This window comes from Hippopotamus amphibius, chromosome 8, assembly GCF_030028045.1.
Source record: "Hippopotamus amphibius kiboko isolate mHipAmp2 chromosome 8, mHipAmp2.hap2, whole genome shotgun sequence".
NCBI lineage: Eukaryota > Metazoa > Chordata > Mammalia > Artiodactyla > Hippopotamidae > Hippopotamus > Hippopotamus amphibius.
The window spans coordinates 10,262,466-10,284,099 of NC_080193.1; the positions used below are offsets into that span (position 1 = coordinate 10,262,466).

Consider the following 21,634-nt stretch of genomic DNA (forward strand, 5'->3'; position numbering starts at 1 on the left):
GGTGGTTCAAGGTGGCGGCGCCCAGTGGCGCCATGAGCGATTTAGCGAGTAGTAGCAGCAGCAGCGATGCGGAGGAGCTGGAGCGGTGCCGCGAGGCGGCGATGCCGGCCTGGGGCTTGGAGCGGCACCCGAGGGGCCCGGAGAAGCCAAGAGTCGGTAGGGAACTATGTTCGGGAAGTCTGGCCGAAGGGCGTAGGATCTTCCCCTGCGGCCTGAGAGGATGGATGGTGAGGAGGGAGTCACGGGGATTCGACTTTTTTCCCTGAGGAGGCTCCAGGGTCGGTGTGGGAGTTCAGAGTCAAAGAGCGGACAGGTGCACCAGGGAGGGTCGTTCCATTATCCCAGTCAGGGAAACCAACGCGCCAGAATGTCTCTTGACTGTTTCCTTGGGTCCTTCCTTACTGTTGCACCCTGGGCAGCCCGCCAGCTCTCCGAGGTGATTGCAACAGCCCCTTTACTGGTTTCTCGCTCCCAGCCTTTCCCCGCCTCCAGCACTTTCTCACACCCTGGGGCTGCCAGCGAGCGGTGTCCTACACGTCTCTTTGACAGTGACTCCCTAATGCCCTGGGAAGACATCCAAAGTCCCTTAACATAAGGGTACCCAGTCGTGGGCAGAATCCAGAGGGTCGGTGAATCTGAATGGGAAAAATATTTCATCTTTACTTTCATTAATCTCTATTTGAAGTTTAGCATCTCTTCCCATCACGCATGTGAACAAGCCACAGTAGTTTTGTCAATACCTGTTACTCTGTCTTAACAAAAGTCGCAGATTTTCAAATCCGATTACAGTCTTTGCAGATGTATCAAAAATATTTTTCACAGTAAAATGTTGGGAAAAAATCATTTCCACTCATCCCTGCTTTAAAACTACAGTAATTTTTAGACCCATCAGTAGATCTTATTTAATTACATTAGTGAAGAAGCATATATATTAACAGTATTCCAAATTTGGCTTTTTACTATCAGTGATAACTGAATTTCAGTATCATTGGTTTTCTTTGTAATCCTATCTGTTATATTTTTTGCATCGAAAACATTATTCTGAGAAGGGATCCAGGCTTTATGAGACTGCCAGAGCAGACCATGGCTAAACAAGGTTAAGAACCCCTGCTTGGTTTTTTGTTGTTGTTGTTGTTGTTGTTTTTTGGTTCTGTTTTGGCTGTGTTGGGTCTTAGTTGCAGCACTTGGGCTCTTCGTTGCAGAGCGGGCTTCTGTCTAGTTGTGGCTCATGGGGCTCCAGGGCGTGCGTGGGCTCAGTGGTTGTGGCCTGTGGGCTTAGTTGCCCCACCAGGGATTGAACCCACATCCCCTGCATTGGAAGGCAGATTCTTAACGACTGGACCATCAGGGAAGTCCGAGAACCCCTGCTTTTGTTTAAAAGGACTTACAAGCCCTTTGGTAATCCATTCTCTGTCCGCCTGTCCCCTTTTGCCTTCCTGCTACATTGCACACTACCCGTAGGTAGGCTCCAGACCATACTATGCCCTCTCATCTGTGGGCACCATAATTCTGCAGTTTTCTCCTCATTTTCTATATACAGAAATGCCTTTCCACCTCCATCACTCACTAGCAGTGAGAAATGTGGGCAAGGTACTTAAACCTCACTGTACTTAAATTTCATCATCCGTAAAGTGGGAGTAATGGTCTCAACCCTGTAAGGCTGAGAAGGAACCGAGATGATATATCTGCAGTGCTTGGCCCATATTAAAGGCCCAATAAATAGCAGCAGTTATGTGGTTGGACTCTCTTCATGGACAGCTTTCCCCCTCCTGTCCAACTCCCACTCATCCTTTAATACTACAGCTTAGACACCATCTCTTTGGGAAAGCTGGGTCACATGCCTTCTTTCCACCATCATCATACTTTGTGTGATTCCCTTCATATATAATGCTTTCATTTCTTCTACAATTGCCTCTTTACTTATCCTGTCTTTTTTTCTTTCATCCCTGCATCCCCAGCAACTAGAGTCAGCTCTGGCCCGTACTTGCTTCACAAGTGAGCGAGAGGTTATGTGATGTGAATAGCTGGTGTCCCTTCACCATGGTTTCCCGAGGACCTACACAGCGCTCAGGAAAAAGAGTCCATTTATTAATTAATTTATTTATTTTTGGCTGTGTCGGGCCTTTGTTGCGGCATGAGGGATCTTCGCTGCAGTGCGTGGGCTCCTCTCTAGTTCTGGCGTATGGGTTTTTCTCTTCTCTAATGTTGAGGTGTGCAGGCTCAGTAGTTGCGGCACACAGGCTTATTTGCCCCCCAACACGTGGGATCTTAGTTCCCTGACCAGGAATCAAACCCGTGTCCCCTGCATTGCGGGATGGATTCTTTACCACTGGACCACCAGGGAAGTCCCAGGAAAATAGTGCTTAAGTGAATGAACGTGCATGTCTAATGAGTGAGGAGGCTGAGACCCCCAGCTAAACTCCTAGTCCAGTGATCAACATAACTGAGCCCCCTTCTCTCCTCCACGGCACTTAGCACACAGCCAAGCACACGGTAGGCACTCAGTAAATGCTGGAATCAAATTACACTTACACTTGCTTGTTCAGCATGATGGTTAAGGGTGGGGGGCTCTGGAGCCAGACAGCCTGGGTCCTCATCCCAACTCTGTCGCTTAGTAGCTGTTTGACTCTGGCTGAGATATTTTTATATCTCCTTGCCTCAGTTTCCTCTTCTATAAAATGAGGATACTGGTCACCCCCACCCCCACCCCATGGAGTTGTTGGAAAGAGTCAATGAGTTATATGTGTAAATCACATAAAATAGTGCCCGGCACACAACTGATGCTGTAGTCATTTCCTCTATAAATGCCTCGGTGTTTGTTATTTCCACAGGTGCTGCAAATACTCAGTTGCCAAGCACCCAGCCGAGCCTCAGGTACTGTGCACTGGGTTCACGTTTCACGCGTGCATTCATTGATATCGCTCCCCTGCTGTGTGCCAGAGGCTGTTCGACCCTGAGGTGTCAGGGTGAACCAGACACACGTCTTCCCTGCCCTCGTGGGACAGCTTCTGAGCTGGCAGGAAGTGAGGTCCTTTCACGTGTGTTGTAGGCACAAGGTGGGTGAGCATGAACAAGACGGCAACGAGCTTCAGACCACCCCCGAATTCCGAGCCCACGTAGCTAAGAAGCTGGGAGCCCTGCTGGACAGGTAATCAAAAGCTTACATTCTCTTCTCCTGCCCTCATTCATTAATTTGAAGAGTAATGGCTCCCGTGGCCCGGGAGCTCAGCATGTGCAAGTCGCCACTGAGGCAAGCACGTGGCATCCGTCACCTCATCGTTTTCATAATCACCCCACCATGTAGGTCCTGTCGCTGTCCTTATTCTCTAGATGTGGCAATAGGCTCCCCTCTGTGAGAAGCATTTGCTTGAAGTCACAGGGAAGAGGGAGCAGAGTGGCTTTGACTCCAAAGGCCCTGCTCTTAACCAGTGTGCTATCCTGCTACCATGAGAGGAAGGGGGAACCCTAGATGCAAGAGCTCATTCCCACCATAAGAGGCCAAGGGAGCGACGGAATTCCTAATTCTTGGGTGCTTTCTGTATGCTAGGCACTGAGAGAATACAATCTGTAAAGATCCAGGTCGGCGTTCCCAAAGTAGGTGCCCAGGAACGTGAGTCCAGAGTGTGGCTCTCGACAAAAGGGGTCCAACAGCAAAGAGGTGGAGAAATGCTGCACTCCACATACGCCCTGTGCCCTGGGAGATTTAGATTCCTAATAGTGTATTCAAGGCTCTGAGAAGCCCTGCAGTAAAGAGGCCTGTGTAACTTTGTTTAGCCCAGCATCTCACGCACTCATTTGGCCACGATGCCTCTGTTCCATGCGTGACTGGTGGCGTGGGGTGGGACGCATTCCGGGACAGCCTGGTCTACATCCCGCCCTGCTTGACAGAGCCCTGGCAGGTTTTGAATGGGAGACTGAGCAAGTTCAAGCCACAGTCCTTCCCTTTGAAGTAGCCATCGAAAAGGACAAATGAGCCCTCCCAGAGTGCCCAGCAGGTGCTCTTCCCAGACAGAACATTGGACCAGGCCTCAGCAGCCTGCACCCCCACAGCGTTAGTGCCAGTCCCCTGACCCAGGAATGTGGTAAATGTGTTTAGGAAGGTCACTCAACCCGCGGGAGTGGTTTTTCTCTGTGACTGTTGGGCTTCAGGGTGGCCAGGGCCCGCCTGGCATGGCAGTGATCCACAGCAGATGTTCCCCAGGCGGAAATCCAGCAGGACGCTGGTTACACACGGTCAGGCTATTCCCTGCAGTGTCTCATATTTCTCTCCAGAGAGATGGTACTCCAGTTGGTTCCTTGTGTTAGGGCGGGGTTTCTCATCTTGGCACCATGGACATTTTGGGGTGGATCATTCATAGTTGTGCGGGGCTGTCCTGTGCACTGTAGGATGGTTAGCAATGTCCCTGGCCTCCACCCATGAGATCATAGTAGCGTCTCTCCACCTGTTGTGACAACCAACTATGTCTCCAGACATTGCAGGATGCCCCCCGAGGACTGACATTGAACCTCAGATGCTGCCCAGGTCCAGGTCGGCACCCAGTTGGCATCGTCTCCGCTCCCTCTCCTCAGACCGCATCCCACACAGGACCTGGGGGAGGCCTCTGGCACCTGCGAAGGGCAGTTAGGAGAAGCGCCCAGTGCATCACCGTGTTCACTGCATGGGTGTTGCTGATGGCGTTGGTCTCTGCGGTGCTCGGCAGGGCTGCCCAGCATTCACCCAAGTCCTGCTTCCAGGTCTTGGTAGTTCTCCCGTCTCTGTTTGTGCTTCTAGAGAAAGGGGGTTCTGTGAAGCTCATTGCTTATCTTGACGACATTAATCGTCTTCAGCATCATCGTAGCTGCTGTTTACCGAGCACCGGCTTGCAGCCAGGCTCTGTGCTCAGGGCTTGGTGTCTGCTTTCTCATTTAATCCTCGTGGCAGCGTTCAGAGGCAGGGACTCTTACCACTCCCAGTGTACAGACAGGTAACAGGCTCAGAGAGATGAAGTCCCTTGTCAGTAAGTGACAAAATCAGCATTCAAAACCCAGGTCTGAAGTCGTAGCAAAGTCAGTTTACCAGTTGTGATAATGGACCCTAGTTACACACAGTGTTACCAGAGGGAGAAGCCGGGTGGAGAGTACGTGGGATCTCCCCATGTTATTCCTTGGCACTGCTTTGCATGTCAGTCTACAGTTAGCTCTTAAAAAATTTTAAAAAATTTTAAGCTTTTAAAAAATTTTAAAAATTTTTAAAAGAGAGAAAAAACCATGTCTGCTCTAGGAGCTGACCTCTGAACTGTTTTTTCTTTTTTCTAGACTGGTCATATTTTCCTTTTCATGCTTGCTGCCGGGAAGTTCAGAACAAAATGTGTGCCCTGTGTCTAGCACATGTGTAGGGCTTCCTGACCACACTTCTGGCTCTTTCTGTCCTTCCCGCTCTTGTTTTCTCTTTGCCTTATTTTGCCTCATTTTGTTGTACTGTATCTTCAAAACTTCTTCAGCACTTTCTGGAATAAAGTAGGGTTTAAACCAGTGAGGCACCGCAGTTTGAGCTGGCAGGGGCCGTTCGCCACGTTGCAGCTGTAAGCATCAGCGTCCCCATCAGGCCAGGTGCTCTCTGCCTTTGCGCTTAGTATCGCATAACCCTGACCCCTCCACTTAAAAAAAATTAGAACATTTAAAAAGAGAATTTTAATTGAAAAGAATTTTTGTCATTACCCCAAATCTCATCTTAAATCCACCATCTCTTCCCTTAGCTCCATTACCATCTCAGAAGTAGTGAAGGAGCCAAGAAAGGCTGAGGTACGGAGAGGCGCCCCGGAGGACGACGGTGAGCAGTTACACTGTTGATAACCAGCTTTCCTTCATTAAGCAGCCCTTCTGAGTAAGGAGCTGGGAAGTACAGTTGTGGCCTATTATCTTCTTTCATCCCTGCAGCCCCTGCCGAGGCGGGTATTATGGTGATCCTGTTCACAGGAGGATCGTGAGGGGACTGGGGCTCTGAGGAATGCAGGCACTGGCCCAAGGTGACCCAGAGCAGGAGGGCCTGGCCACTGCTCCCCTCAGCCTCTCCCACGGGCATCTCTGTCCCCTGCCCAACTCACTAGCCACTCTGCGAGCTGCCTGAGGCCGGAGGCTCAGCCGCTGACTCCAGGAAGCCCCTGAGGGCTTGCTCTTGATTTGATGGCTGGCATCCCCTCAAGCACCCCATCCTCTCGCTGCAGCAGGGAGCAAGCATGCCTCTCATCCTAAGAGGCACTGTTTTGTAGTTAGGAGCGATGTCCTCTGGACTAGGAGCTCCTTGAGGGGCCTGGGGGGCCCCTGTTGGTGCTGACTCCACCCCTGTGGGTTGCAGGCTTCCGCCTTTTCTTCACATCTGTCCCTGGAGGCCCCCAGAAGGAAGCTGCTCCCCGGCCCTGCCAGAAACGGTCGCCTTCCAGCTCCAGGTGAGATGGCACAGCCACTTCTCAGGTTCCCTCGTCGTTGCCTGTGCTCTGTCTTGGCCAGTGCCCTCCGCCCCCCAAATAGCCAAGCTGACTCCAGTCGGGTCCAGGCCCAGAAGGAGCCCTGTCAGGTACCTGGAGAAGTAGTACCTCAGTGGGAGGGGGAGGTGTTTCCACTGGGAATGGCTTTAGATATTTACTGCATTTTGAGCACCCATCCTGTGCCAGACACCACACTCCTCGGAGGCCTGGACTCTGTTAAGATCCCCATTTTATAGATGAAGACACTGAGGGTCAGAGAGGTTAAGTCACAAAATGAGATCATACAGCAGGGAAGCCAGTGTTGGAACCGAGCTCTGCCTCACTGCCAAGCCTGAGCTCTCGAACTGCCACCCTGTGGCTTCTTTCTGGTGGCTTGGACCAAGGCAGCAAGAGACGGCTTTGGGGCCCCTTCTCGACTCCAGCTGACTCTGCCTGCCCTCCCATTGCAGCAGCGAGGACAGCGATGAGGAGTTGCAGCGCTGCCGAGAGGCGGCTGTGTCAGCCTCTGACATCCTCCAGGAGTCCGCCATCCACGGCCCTGTCAACGTGGAGAAAAAGGCAAAGAAGAAGAAAAGGAAGTTGAAAAAGAAAGCCAAGGAGGACAGCGCCGATGTGGCTGTGGCTGCCGCCGCCACTACCATAAGCAAGGCCGCAGTCGGGAAGCAGGAAAAGGAGTCCGCTGAGCTCAGTGGAGACCAGGTGCCACTTGGGACCAAAAAGAAGAAAAGGAAGAAAGAGGCAAAGAGGGCCAGCGAGGCCTCCCTGTCCCCACCAGCAAAGAGCGCAGCAACCGTTCCTGCAAACTGAGCCCAACCTGCAGGCACGGGGCCCAACTAGGGGCGCCCACGGGGGACAAGATATGTCCAAGCCCTGCCTCCCTCTCTCAGTGCAAGGACTTGGCTGGCAAGTCCAGACTCCACCCATGACTGGCGCTGGCGCAAGCGTCAGGCAAAGAAGCGGTTGTAAGGTGAGCAAGGCCTGGTCTTCTGTGCTCCCACTGGGGCTGGGGCAGAGCTGTGATACCAGAACATTCTGTGGCCTCAGGAAAAAGGAGGAGCCTCCCAGTTATTCAAGGCTAATGGCTAAGTGGTCGCGCTTCCACCTCCTCTGCCTGGTGTAGAAGATGATCTGAAGAAAACGAGGGAAGGGGTCCCCGAGATGCCAAGGCCCAGGAGGAGTTTTGTGCATCTCCCTCCAAGCCACACAGACTTGTGTGGAAAAGGAGAGAGAGTTCCTCTCCTGGTTTTCCAGAATTTTCATTCTCCACATTGTGAATATGCCATACATGATCGTGTCTCTGAGCCAAACAGATTATGGAAAATAAGGTGTCGAGGGGCCCAGAACTTAACAGAAGTATTTGGGTGCTGCCCCCATGTCAGTGCTGAATCTTGATGAGGCATTACACAGGTCGGTCCTCCTGCCTGCACCATAAGAAGTGTTCCTGCACCCCAGCTCCAAGACTTCAGAAAGTGTCCCAGCACTCATGACTTGGGGTTCATGGACCCATGTATCCTGCATGAAGGAGCAGAAGTTCAAGGTGAAGGCAAAGTTCTGGCCAGAACTTTGCCAGAAGAGATTCAGCAGAGCAAGGAGATTCAGCCTTAGAGATTGAGCAGAGCACGGAAGACAGAGGTGGGGTGTGAGAGCGTGTGTGCCAGCCCCGTCCCTCCTCGAGCCCCTGGCCCCCTTCCACCCCCATCTGCCTGCCTAACCCCTCCTGGGCAATGTGTGGACAAGCAAGACGTTTCGACATGTTCCTCGTTTACTAAAGTTAAATAAATGTACAGGCTCGCCCCTAGCTGGCTGCAAGCTGCAGGGATGCCAGTTCTCCCCAGCCCCTTCCTCATTCCAGGATGGAGGTGGTCCACAAGGGCTGGGTTATCTGCAGCAGCCTGGGGAGATGAGCTCTGGGTTGGCACAGCTGCCTTGTCCCTCAGGACCTCAGGCTCCGGGGGCCCGGGCCGGGGGCGGGGAGGGGGGTAACCCCTCCCCTCAGCTAGCCGGGCTCCAAGCTTCCAGGCGGCAACCTTTCCGCTGGTCTCGCCTCTCTTCTCCCTCAGGACCCCTCAGCTCTGCCAGCTGCTGGGGCCTTCCTGCTTTCTGGGCTCAGCAGCTTCTCCCCCAAAGCAGGGAAGTGTCTGCTGCCGCACGACCTTCACCTGGCACGAGGCGCAGAGTCACGAGGCTCCCACAGGAGCAAGGACAACCCCTAGGCCTGTGGGGGTGGGGGGGGGGAAGGGCTTTCCAGTAGAGGCGAGATGCCAGGCTCAGAAGGTGTGATGCTCAGGGGGACAAATGTCCGAGGAAACGGGAGGTCATGGCGGCCAGAGAGAGGGATGGCTCAGGATGAGGGAAGCTGGAGAGGCCTGTCTGCCCCGGACCCTGGCACAGAGGAGCCACTCAGGCGATGCTCATGTGAGGCAGGACAGGTGGGTCCCAGTAGGTGTGCAGGTTGATGGCAGGAAGGGAGGCTGGTTGGAGTGGCCTGATGGGGCACGGGGGACAGAATGGGGCCACGTTGACCTATGACCTCTCTCTCAGCTACACAGGCTGGTATCCTGAGAAGTGGCCGTTCCCTGCAGGGTGTCAGGGCTGTCCATGGGCCCAGCCTGGGGGTACTAGAGTCCAAGGCTGCCCCCTTCTGTTCCAAGTGACAGGATGTACCCTGGGCAGCAGAGACAGTCCCTCCCGAGTCCCACCAGGAACAGGCTCTGCTTCCAAGCTCTGCACGGTCCCGTCTTGTGCACTGAAGCAGCCCTCCTCGAGTTGGGGCCCCTCAGAACCTCTCCTTTCTGAAGCTGGCAGAACAGGGTGGGGGCCAAGGCACAGTTTCCCAGGGAAGAGCAGCAGTCTGGGGGTAGGGAAAGTTGTGCAGGCTCAGATGTCCTGGTCACCCCTCCAGCAGGCTGTGTGGGCTCCAGGGCCCAGCCCCCTGGAGGCCATGGCCACGGTTACTGGGAGGAAGAGGCCATCTGCGTGGAGATGAAGGTCTCGATGACGCTGTGGTTGGATGGCAGCAGGTGGCCGTGACCGTTGGTGGAGTCGGAGCTCTGGTACAACACCAGGCTGCTAGAGGACACTGCAGAGGCAGAGGAGACGTCTGACTGCCCGCCACGCCCATCCCGACCCCTCCCCGCCCACCATCCCTAAGGGTACTTGAGATGGGAAAGTGGCGCCTCGCCACCTACCGACTCTCAGCAGGTTAACTGGACACCAGGGTCAAACCTCTGTCCTCAGGCCTTAATAACCCCCAGCCAGGCTCCAGCGCCGCCAGGGAGTGGCCTCCCCAGCACATTTTAGTGGGGACATCAGGGAAGCCCTGGTGAGCCGGCGTCATGGTTAGTTTTATGCGTCCGTTTGGCTGCCTTTTAGTGCCCAGTCGTTGAGCCAAACCCCAATCCAGGCATTGCTGTGAAGGTGTCTTGTAAGTGTGGTTAACATCTATGTCAGTTGTTGAGTAAAGGAGATTTCCCTTGATAATGTGGATGGCCCGCATCCAGTCAGTTGAAGGCCTTAGGAGCAAAAGCTGAGCTTTCCCGGAGAAGCCAGAGACTGCAGCATTGCCTCCTGCCCTGCAGCTTTCAGACGTGCCAGCCCCACAGTCATATGAGCCAGTTCCTTAAGAGTGTGTGTGTGTGTATGTGTGTGTGTTATTCCTATTGGTTCTGCATCTCAGGAGAAAGCTAACTGATTCAGATGGTTAAGAGAATGAATGGGCTTTGAGTTTGGACCCGGGTTCAAGTCCTGGCCTCACTACCAAGTGGCTGTTGGAAGCACCGCCAAGTCCCTCTCCTCTTGAGTGCTTTCTCATCTGTAAAACGGGGATGCTGACACACACCTCATGGGTAGAGCACAGAGCCTGGACCATGGAGCCCTCAGTGACTGTCCCTGCAGCCACCAGGGCTGGATGGAGGATGCAGGGGCTCACTTAGCAAGTGGCCGCCCTGGGTCTCCAAGCCCAGCAACCTGACTCCAAAGTGCCTGCTCTTCACCCTGACGTGGGCTGCAGACTCAGGTCGTCGGGAAATGGAAATGCGTGGGTCAAGTGGGATGTGGTGGGCTGGAGGGCCCACGCTCTGTGGTTGCTACGGGGCAACATGAGTCCTTCCGACTTTCTAAGAGAAGCCAGAAATATGTGAAAGCTCTTAATTTTTAGCTGTTGTCAATGAATTTGAAAAATGCTAAGCCCTGAGTCAAAGCAGCACATCTGTGAGTCACGTCTGGTCCCCAGCAAGCCCAGTTCTCGCCGTCTCATCACCCTCTACTGCCTCTTCCGGTTATCTTTCTCCTCAGCTGAGCTAATAGATGTTTCCGTGAGAAAGGCCTATTTCCTGTGGTTTCACAGCCCTCTTGGCTCACTTCAGGGGAGCACAGGTGCCCCCTCACATTTACCCGCCGTCTGCTGCCCACACCTTCCTCCCCAGCTATGGGGACAGCAAGCGGGGGTGGGGCAGGGCAAGGCCGCTCACCAGTAGGGCTGGCGCTGAGCCGATGGGTGGGCTGCAGGTGCTGGATGCTGGCAGGGTCCTGGCTGGGGATGTGGATGGTGGTGGCCTGAGACACTGGTGTGTGAAGCCCGGACTCGCTGGAGGCCTCAGCATCTGAGGTGAAGACCTGGTGGAAGGGCAGCTCCTGAGCCCCCAGGGCGTGCGCTGGGGCAGGGCCCGGAGAGGGGCCGGGGCAGGCCTGGGCCTTACCTGCTTGGTGGGTGTGAGGCTGGCCAGGGCGCTCAGGTTGGCAGTGTCGGCGATGAGCATGGTCTGCGGGAGCAGGCCCGTGTGGGTGTACTGGGCCACCTCGGGCTTGTGGCTGTACAGGGCTGGCAGGAGGGAGGAGAGGGGGCTACACACATGCTACCGGGGCCGGGCTGGACCCCTCCCAGGAGGACCTCAAGGGGCCTGGGCTTGGTGAGCAGCCTGGGCTTGGTGAGCAGCCCAGTGGGGCAGTGGCTGGGGACTCAGGGCTGATTTCCCAAACTGGGAGCTCCAGATAGAGGGGTTGGACACTCTCCCCAACCGCAGGGGCCTGCTCCGCCTGTCTCGGTGGAGAGGAGCCTGGGGGAGGCCGGGAACCCAAACCCAGCTCCTGCCATCACCTGGAGAGGACAGGTGTGAAAAGAAATGGGAAGCACAGGCGCTGATAGGGTACTAAGTACCGGCCTCGGAGGGAAAGGCCGGCACCCCTGTTAGGGGGTGAGGAGGGGGCAGCATATAGCCACCTCCAGGACCCCTCTCCACAGTGTAACCCAGCATGTCACCTGCAGTCCCCAGCCCCACAAAAACACACAGATGCCAGCACAAAAACAACATAAATCACGTATTCTCACGTGGTGGACTCATGAAAAACACGACCCCCCGCGTACACACATAAATGGTGCCCTCAACCAAATGCACAGGTGTTCGGGTCCACAGTCCCTCATCCAAGAGCCCCAGTTTCAGAAAGGTCTGAAAGCCAACAGGTTTTTGTCCGGTTGGCACTAGAGCTCTTTTGGTGGCGAAATCTGACCTGAACCTGATGTGAGGCTGAGTCTTTATTAACCTGCTTCGTGGTATTTGACGAGAGGGTGTTGCCCCAAGCCCTGCGGGGAGTGTTATGTCATTCATGGTGCAGGTACCGTGTTACCCTTCTAAAAGCTGAGAAATACACACGGCCCCACGCGCACACGGGGGTGTGCGCACACGGATACGCACTCACAGAAACCCACGTGCGTGCACACAGCACACGGGTTCGCACGCCGAGACGTATTCCAGCCCACGCGTGTGCACCTGAGCACCGGCACAGCCCCCGTCCCAGAAGCACTCACACTTGTATCAAGACACACACACGGGCCGCAATAGCTGCTAAGCCGCCCCCTTCGCCTGGGCTTACCGACAGCCAGCCTCTCCCACCCCCTCCCCCAGCGGGGGGCCGAGGGGCACTCACCGTGGGGGCTCTGCAGCTGGGCCATGGTGGCCATGAAGGGGCTCTGGGCCACGTGGCTCTGCACGGAGGGCATGAGCGGCTGCTGGTAGGAGGGGTGCAGCGGCTGCGAGAACTGGACGGGCTGCAGGGTGGTCAGGCTGCTGCCCATGCTGTTGATGACCGGCACGCTCTGTGCCTGCGTGGAGGCCAGGCCTGGAGCGGGGGGGGGGGGGGGGGGGGGGGCAGGAGTCCCTCTGTGGCCTCCCCAGGCCCAGCCCAGAGCCCCAGGAGCACCATCCCTCCCTCCTAGAGCCAGTGGGTTGGAGGAGGGAACGAGGTAATCAGGAAACAGCCTTGTAGTAGGAACTGTCACTAAGTTAGAGCCCCGGCAAGGGATTCCCCCTCTGAGCCACTAGCTCATGATAAGGGCAGGGGTTGTGTCAAACTAGGTTCCCTGGAGCCCTGGGGTCCCATAGCAATGCAAAGGCCCTGGGACTTAACGCTCTGTACCCCTCTCCCAGCAGCTCCCTATCTGTCTTATATACTGAGCTTCTGCATAACAGTTCTGAATAAAGACTTTAAAAAAATTTTTTTAAAAAGCCTAAAAAAATAAAAAATAAATAAATAAATAAATAAAAAGCCTAAAACCCAGAAAACTTCAGTCTCCCTTACTCTGCTGTTTTCCCATAGCGGTTTTACCTTCTGAGGTACTATATAACTTATGTATTGGGTTGGCCAAAAAGTTCATTCAGGGTTTTTCTGTAAGATGTGAGGAAAAACCTGAACGAACTTTTCGGCCAACCCAACGTCACGCTTGTCTGCTTCCCTCCTTGGGTGGCTGAGATTTGGGGCTGTGTGGTTCACCTGTGTTCCCCTGGGGGAGCATGGAGCAGGCACTCAATAAATACACGAATGAATGAGTCCCAGCGGCTCTTCCTGCTCCTGGGTGCTGTGGGAGCCCCATGAGCCCCTTACCCAGAGGCCCCCCCCACCCCCACCAGCTTACCAATGACCAAGGTGGAGGCGCCCGTGTTGGTGAATGTGGGGCCCAGGGAGGCAGGCTCACCAGGCCCAATGGCCATGACCCCAGGAAGCGAGGCCATGATGAGGTTCTGGGGCTGCTGGTTGAGGCCCGGGGATGTCTGCTCCAAGCTGTGCAGTGCTGTCAGGGTGCTGACAGGGGGCAGGGGGCCCCCAGTGGCCGAGACCTTGGAGGGGAAGCCACACTGAGTCAAGGTGGGACCCCATCCTGCTTCCTTGGGAACTGCTCCAGAATCTCCCAGCCAAGGGGAGACTGGGGGCGGGGAGGGGCGGGACACTCACCAGCTTGGCTTCTGTGCTCAGCAGACTGTGACTGGGCTCCAGGCCGGTGGGGGACACTTGATGCAGGGGTGCAGACACTGTCACCAAAGGACCGCCACTGCTTGAGGTCACTTCGGCCCCCTCGCTGGTTTCAGGCTGTCCATAGCGCACGCCTGGAGCGGGAGCAGTGCCCAGCCTCAGCACCCCACTGCCCTGCCCGCCTCTGTGGCCCCCATCACTCCAGACTGCATTGGTTTGCTCGGGCCCCTCATCCCATCTTTCTTTATGCAGCCAGCAGACTTTGCTGGAGTGTCCACTTCCTGCCAGGCCCTGGGCTGGCAGCTCCCGACTTCTTGAACACAAGGGCTGCATTTTATTAGCTCTGTGGCCCCCACTGCCCCGGGCTATAGTCGACATGCAGTAGGTGCTCAATAAAAGACAACTGAGCCAGGGACTTCCCTGGCGGTCCAATTGTTACGTCTCTGCGCTCCCACTGCAGGGCAGTCCCTGGTCGGGCCAAAAAAAGACAACTGAGCCAAACTGAATTGAGGTTAATGAAGTTAAACCGCAGCACACTGAGTTAAATAGAATGAACTGGAATTAGCTGAATGAAACTGAATCTAGTTGAATCAAACCCGAAATTATTTGAGATTGAGTCAAATTGAATCAAAACGAATTGGATTGAAATTGAACTGAGCAATACAACTGAATTTCCTTGAAATACATTTAGTTAAACTGAATTAACTGGAAATTGGATTCGATCAAACTGTACCAAATTTAAATGAACTAAATTGGATTATAATGAGTTGAATTGAATGGAATGGAATGGAACTGAATTGAATTGAATTGAATTGAATTGAATTGAACTGCTGAAATGAATTGAGTTGTTTTGATCGGGAATGGGTTGGAGTCACCGAAATCAAGTGAGGTTGGAGTCAATGGAGTCGATGGAATGGAGTGCAGAGGAGGGGGTTGAGCGGTCAGTGGAAGGGAGGGGGTGGAGTAGGTAGAGCAGTGCAGACAGATGAACTTGGAGCCATAATGAAGTGCTAAGAGGTTTGTGCGGCTGCTGCCACAGGGGCGGTGCTCCCCAGCCCTCCAACCTACCCCCATACTCCCTCTACCCAGCGTCCCAATCCCCCTGCCCACATGACACTCACTGTGGACCTTACTGGGGGAGAGGGCGGGTGGGGGCAGGCCAGGGGAGCTGTGGGCAGGCAGCGCAGGGCCCGGGCCTGGCCCCGGTGGCGGCCCACTGTACGTGTCCATGGCCAGCTTGTGCCGAAACGCTTCTTCCTTGCGCCGATTGGCAAACCAGTTGTAGACACGCACCTCCGTGACGAGGTTGGAGCCCAGCCCCTGCGCCTGCGATGGGGACACCCCCCTCTGGATGCACTCCGCCCTGCAGAAATGGCCACTCGTGAGTCTCCAGGTCAGGCCCAGGAGAACCCTCCCCTGGGGCTGGGGGGAGGGCTCTGAGAGACAGGGCTCTACCTGAGTGCTGAGGCTGGCAGATCTGGGTTCCGAACCTAGTCTGCTATGTGACCTTGAGCAAGTGACTTAGCCTCTCTTAGTCTCTTTGGTCATAGAGTGAGCACAGTAAGTAGAGGGTTGTACTGAGGATGAGTGAGACGAGGAGCCTCTCAAGGGTTTCTCTCAAGGGGGTGGGTGCCAGGAATGGAGCTAGGCGTCAGACGCCGAGCGGGAGCTGAGAACTTCTGGGCTGACAGCAGGAGCTCTCAAAACCTGGGGAGCCTCCCTCAGGACCCAGAGCTCCCCCTCGCCTTCCCAAGCATTCCCCCAGCCCAGACCAAACCAGCCCTGCTGACCGCCAGCCATTCTACCTGTTGCACTCCTCCACCAGCGCCTCCCGCTCCTCCTTGCTGGGGTTCTTCTGCCTCTCGTAGGCCTGGAACAGGATCTGCTGGGATGCTGGGCCCCATTTGAAACGGTTTCTCCTCCCCTTCTTGGTTGGTAGCTCATCGCCCGTGGGCTCTTCAATCAGCCCACCCTGCCCCGCGTGGGTGAATTCTGTGGGCACAGAGAGCCATTAGCAGGACACTGACCCATCCTACCTTCCAGCGTTGGTTCACCTGACCATGCCCCTGATTCTTTCTCATTCCTAGGGTGCTGAGCCAGAGGAGCTTACAGCTAGAACTTAGAAATCATCTAATCCACTGATGACAGACACACAGCACACACACCACCCCTTTCCTAGCCTGTGTCCAAGGCAGACATCACTAGTCAACCCCTGCATACTTCTACTGGGCCCAGATACGGTCTCACAATCCTTCTCAGTACAAGGCTCCAGGTAAGCATCAGCAATTGTTCACATTTGATACCATGCCATCCCATCTTACAGATGAGGTGGCTGAGGGTCAGGGAGTTTAAACATTTTTCCAGGGTCGCACAGTAGAGCAGAAATTTGAATCATATCTGCTGAGTAGATTCAGAGCTATTTTCAACATTCCAGACTTGGAAATGAAGCTTAAAGTACAAGTATTGGCCAGGAGAGAAGAGACCCAGCCACTTTCTCAGTTGGTCCTTTGTAGGGGGCCAGTTATTGGCACCACCAAATAACAGAACAGCTAGCAGCCTTGCAAAGAGCAGGGGAAATATATATGCTATAGACAGCGAGTATATGCATACAACATCTCTGGGAGGGTTCATGTGAGACTGGGAATACCAGTGGCTGTTTAGGAGAAGGACACCTAATTTTTATTGTAAAATCTTTATTTTCTTCTACTTTTTAAGACTAAGTGTGGGACTTCCCTGATGGTCTGGGGGTTAAGACTCCAGACTTCCAGTGCAGGGGACATGGGTTCGATCCCTGGTCAGGAAACTAAGATCCCACGTGTCGCATAGTGTGGCAAAAACAAACAAAAAAACACAACTAAATGTATATTCCCTTTTAAAAAAAAAAAAAAACTGGATAGTTAGTAAAGGAAACACCAAAAACATTTTTTACACTTAGATGGGCTCAAAAGTGTAGAAGTGTACATGGGGTTTTGTGGGGTGTGAGGCCCAGGTAGTGAAACCAGCCATTCCCTGCACGATAAGGTACCTGGGTCTTCCCAGGTTTGCAGTGAGGGATTCCTGAGCATACACCTTGCCTCGGAGCCTTTACTCCATCTCTTCCTTCTACCTGAAACACCCTTCCCTGCATCTTCGTGGGTCAAAATTCAACTCACACTTTAAGACTTAGTCAAGAGATCATACCTCTAGTGTGATCCGTCCTGATGCCCCTGCCTACCTGAGGAAGAAGAGATTAATTCTCTGCTCCTCCACCAGCTCAGCTCATGGAAACACTTTCTGTCGTGCCCTGCACGGCCCCTGCACGTGGTGAGTGCTCCATCAGTACTAGCTTTTGTTGCTGTTGTCACGTTGTAATTCTTGTCTTACCGAATCATAACGATTTGTTCTCCTGCTTCCCTTGTACACAGGGAGCTCTTAGAAGTCAGGAGCCCAGTTCATCCATCTTTGGATGTCCAAGACCTACCCTCTTCCTCTGCCCTAGAGTGCCTTGCGCAGAACCGAGACATGCTGGTTGAATCCCCTCCCCCCGACTTCCTCTCCATCTGCCTGTCTGAGGAATGGGGTGGCGAGGCTTCCATCCCCCACCCTCGAGCTGCCAGGAGCCCCAGGCCCTGCCGGGAAGACGGGGCTGCGGTTGGTCATTACTTACGCTGGGCCACCTCTCGCTGCTTGCGGACGTACCAGGTGTACAGGGCGGCTCGCTTCTGCGTCTTCATGGGGGTGCCCTTGTTGAGGTGCTGGGACAGGTGGGACTGGTTGAGGCCAGTGGTGTCGACCACCTCCCGCTGCGGGATGTTGTGCTGCTGCAGGTAGGACTTGACCATCTTGGCCACGCGCCACGGGTCCTCCCTGGGGAGAGGGCGAGGAGGGGCTACTCAGCCCGGGGTGGGTGCTGGGAGCCCTGATCAGCTGGGAGGCGGGGATGGTGGATGGAAGCAGGTGTGGAGCCCAGGAGCCTCCACGCTGACCCAGGGACAGGAGGTGTGGGCACTCATGCCAGGACCCAAGGACACAGGGACAGAGACTTGCAGACACATTCACGTGGCAGACATGTGGACACAGGCCCCGACAAGTCCTGCACAGGCACAGGAACAGTTAAAGGTTTCGAAACACGGACACACAGAGACGTGGACAGATGTAGACATAAACAGAATCCCCCTGGAAGCCGCACAGCCGGGTGGGGAGGGTCCTCACCTTTGTGCCTCCTTTAATGATTCCACCCACCCACCCTATCCCCCATTCTACCTAGAAATGTTATTTGTGGCTGTGTCTTATCCACTGTGAGAGACAGTAAACACCTGGAAGGCAGGAACTGTTTGGTTCTCAGCACTCAAAATTGGCCTGACATAGAGTATGCCCTTGGTGAATGCATGAATTAATGAATGGCTGTATGGGTGGATGGATGGATGGATGGATGGGTAATGGGATGGTCAGTGGGTTGATGGTGGATGGTGGGGGGGGGGAAGGAAAGATGGATGGATGGATGGATAGATGGGTGGATGGGTGGGTGGGTAGATGGATGGATAGATGAGAGAGATCTACTGGAAAAAAATTGAGTCTGAAAACAAGAAGAGAAACATGATTCTCCTACTTTACATCCAGGGCCACTGAGGCTAAGAGCACTGTGTCACTTGTATCTCTTGCCCAAGGTTACAGAGTCAGCCCAGCAGCGTTCCACTCCAGCTGAAGGGATTTGGTTCTAAATCAGTCTAAACTTTATTTTATCAGATAAAAATCACATAGCATCAAAACGCCTCCTGAAAATCTGCACTAAACCCTAGGTGGTGGCACGGCCAGTCTCCCCACAGCACGGAGGCGGTTGGCTAAGTTCTCTACGGAGGCCCAGGTGAAAGGGTTAGGGGCTAGCGTCCCAAGGCCTTGTTGTAAGAAGAAAATGTGCGTATCTGAGCACGGAATCCCACTCTGTGGGCTCCGTTCTCCCACTGCAGGGATTCAAGGGGACCTCAGGCCACCTGTGGCTCAATCTCCTGTCTTCTGCTCACTGTGGGGAATGGAAGGGGTCAGGTTGCCCGTACGATATAAATTCTTCTCTCTCCCTCTCCCGTTCTGTCTCAACCCTTCTCTCTTCCCTTCATCCTCTCCTGAGCTCCTATTACAACCACCTGTCAGATACAACAGTGCTGAAACAGGCAGAACTGGGATTTGAACCCAGGTCTGCATGATCCCAAGGCTGTGTTCCCACCACCTTGACGCAGCGATTTGCTTCTAGAATTGGGGCACGTGTGACAAATGGCGTGTGTAGGAGGTGATTCATCTCCGTGTCGCTTGCCACAGCCAAAAATTGGAAACAACCTAAGCATCCAGCAGAAGGATGCGGATTAACCGAAATGCGGTGCCTCCATACAGCGCAGCCTTAAAAGCCCAGAGAAAGCGCTGTACAAGCCCAGATGGAACAGTGTGTGTGGTAGGTCTACTGTGCTATGTGTGTAAAATTTTAAGTGGGATAAAAGAAGATTTCTACATACTTGCTTGTGTTCACATGAAATACCAGAAGGATACAGAATGAACTGGAGACACCGATAGGATGCTGGGGACAGGGTGAGAGGGAGGGTTTTCTCTGTTACTCTTCTGTACTTTGTAAATTATGTATCAGTAATATAATATCATATGATATACTACATATGCACATATAATGTTTAAAAAAAAAACAAAGCGAATAACCTCCGCAGCGCTCTGACGCCCACCCCGCACTGCCTTCTCCCCTGGCCCTTCTCTTTTCCTTCAAAGACCCAGCCTCGCCTGCCCCCTTAACAGTACCCTTCTGAGACGTGAGGGCGCAGAGCCTTTCATGCACTTTGGCCTTCCGACTTCCTCCTTTTTTTAAATCAGCAGTTCCCATACAGGCAAGGAGGAATGGGAGGTGGGGACGGATAAGAGTTAATCAGTGGTTGGTCCAGCAAAGTCCCATTTGTGTAAAACTGAGAATTCATGTTTCTTGAGTATTTATGGTGAGCCAGGCACCGTGCTAAGGGCTGGTCATTTAAATCTGACAGTAACCCGAGGAAGTACGCCCATTTCACAGTTGAGAAGACTGAGGCTCAGAAAGGTGAACGCTTGTCCAAGGTGACCTCGCTGGGACTCAAGAATATTTCACTTTGCCTGGACCCCCCAACCTCTCCCAGAGCCCTGTCTCCCTGCTTTCCTGGGAGCCTCTCCTCCCCACCTCCCCCGTTCCCTGGGTGCCAGTCAGAGCTGGGAGGGAAGGGCAGGACAAAGTCCAGCCTTGTGCTCCACTCCGTGGCAAACATGTTTATCTGATTCTGGGGCTGGGCTGCCTGATGGCCTCCCTCCTCCCCCCAGGTGCAGTCATCACCCTCCTGAGAGATCCTCCCTCCTTCCATCCCTCCTCCAGAGAGAAGAAGCCCAGTCTTCCTTCAACAGGGAACTAAAAGGTTTACTATCTGTCCCTGTCCTTCTGACCCCATGTGTCTCTCTGTCTTTGTTTCTCTCACTCTCTCTCCTTCTGTCTCTGTGTCTCTCTGTTCTCTGCTCTCTTTCTCCCCTCCCCCCCCCCCCCCCCCACACACACACACACACACAGAGTCGCCAAAAACATGGCTCTTTTCAGGACATTTTCCCCACTGCAGAAGACTAAGAGGCCAGGTCTCCAGGCATCTCCTGCTTTCACTCTAATGGGTTTGAGAGTCGAACCAACCTGGGTACAAATGTGCACACGCCCCGCATCTTCCCTGTAACATGGCAGCAAATCCACACCTGCCTCCCAGTTCTCTTTTGGGAGAACAGAATGAGTTTCTAATGGGAGTGAAATGCTGAGGTCAGGGCCAGACACACAGTAAGTGCTCAGTAAGCAGAACAATACTGTTACCACCATCATCATAGTCCTGGCACCTCCAGCCCCACAACAGAGGGAAGAGGGCCCAGGAAAGGTGAAGATCTGCCCACATCTCCCTTCTCCTGCCTCCTGCCAGTTCTGGGGTCAATCGAAGGTTCGAGGCTTTGGGCCTCTTGCTCCCTGGCCCGTGGGCTTTCAGTGGGTCCCAGGTTGCAGAGCTGGGAGACCAGCCTGAAGGGCCACGCATCCAGAGGGGGAGCTGCCTCCTCTGTGTGAATCCCAGCTCTGCCACTCACTCTCCGGGGGGCCCTGGGGAGTTCCTTAACCTCTGCGTGCCTCGGCTTCCTCAACTGTGATAGGGAGCTAATAATATTTCATAGGTTGTCAGGAAGAGAGAACCAGTGTAATGCATTTGTAAGCCCTTCGTGGGCCCTAGAGCACTGCGTGAAAGTGAGGCGATGGTGACATTAACAGCGAGAACGACCGGGGAGGGTAAAGAGGGGGATGAGCGCATCCAGGACAGGCATGCGACCTCAGGGTGCTGCGCACAGTGCAGGGTGAGGAGGACCCGGGGCAAGTCCTGGCCTCACTGCTTTGTAAGAGTTACTTTGGGCAGGTCACTTGGCCTCTCTGAGCTTTACTTTGGTAAAACAGGACCACTGATAACAGCAATCGTTTGCTGCATTTACATGCTATTTAACCCTGTGGGTAAGTGTTATAAATCAGCTCCACCTTGCAGAGAACACAGGGGCTCAGAAAAGTGGAATTGCCTGCCCGAGTTAGAAGAGGGCAGAGCTGGGATTCGAGCCCCGGCAAGCTGGCCGTAGTCAGGGATGTCAGATTGTCCCACCTTGGCCACTGTCTTCCTGGGCCTCAGTGCCTTGGTGCTGCCCAGTGGAGAGGACCAGAGACCCTTAAGATGTGAGCTGCTCAGGGACAGGAGGACCTAGGAGGACACTCAGGAAGGAGCCCTGGCAACAGGTTCTTCCCTTGGCCATAGCAGCAGACACCCCAGAGCTCAGAGAAGCTGAGTCCCTCATTCATTCATGCTGTGTGTCAGCTACTGGGCTGGATATCAGGGGTTTCAGTAGTGAATAAGGCTCTGGAAGAGCTTCTG

At 54.1% G+C, this 21,634-nt stretch overlaps 2 protein-coding genes across 4 annotated transcripts in view; one reads left to right on the top strand and one right to left on the bottom strand.

Moving 5' to 3' along the window:
- On the top strand, positions 1-12,600 carry C8H12orf43 (chromosome 8 C12orf43 homolog). 3 transcript variants are annotated; one of them, XM_057746019.1, is made up of 6 exons: positions 1-156; positions 2,832-2,874; positions 3,050-3,148; positions 5,736-5,809; positions 6,335-6,425; positions 6,914-12,600. In XM_057746019.1, exons 1-6 carry the CDS (start codon positions 33-35, stop codon positions 7,269-7,271), a joined length of 789 nt encoding a protein of 262 aa, XP_057602002.1. In that variant the 5' UTR covers positions 1-32; the 3' UTR covers positions 7,272-12,600. The 3 variants fall into 3 exon arrangements, with proteins under 3 accessions (XP_057602002.1, XP_057602003.1, XP_057602004.1); XM_057746020.1 differs by having other exon boundaries at positions 12-156; positions 6,917-12,600; XM_057746021.1 differs by having other exon boundaries at positions 146-227.
- The window catches only part of HNF1A (HNF1 homeobox A), a 15,127-nt gene continuing 2,908 nt past the window's right edge, over positions 9,416-21,634 (bottom strand). Inside the window, 9 exon segments of the mRNA XM_057746017.1 lie at positions 9,416-9,543; positions 10,934-11,134; positions 11,137-11,283; positions 12,387-12,578; positions 13,372-13,573; positions 13,689-13,840; positions 14,828-15,069; positions 15,512-15,698; positions 17,353-17,552. Of these exon segments, the coding sequence (XP_057602000.1) occupies positions 9,416-9,543; positions 10,934-11,134; positions 11,137-11,283; positions 12,387-12,578; positions 13,372-13,573; positions 13,689-13,840; positions 14,828-15,069; positions 15,512-15,698; positions 17,353-17,552 (1,651 nt within the window).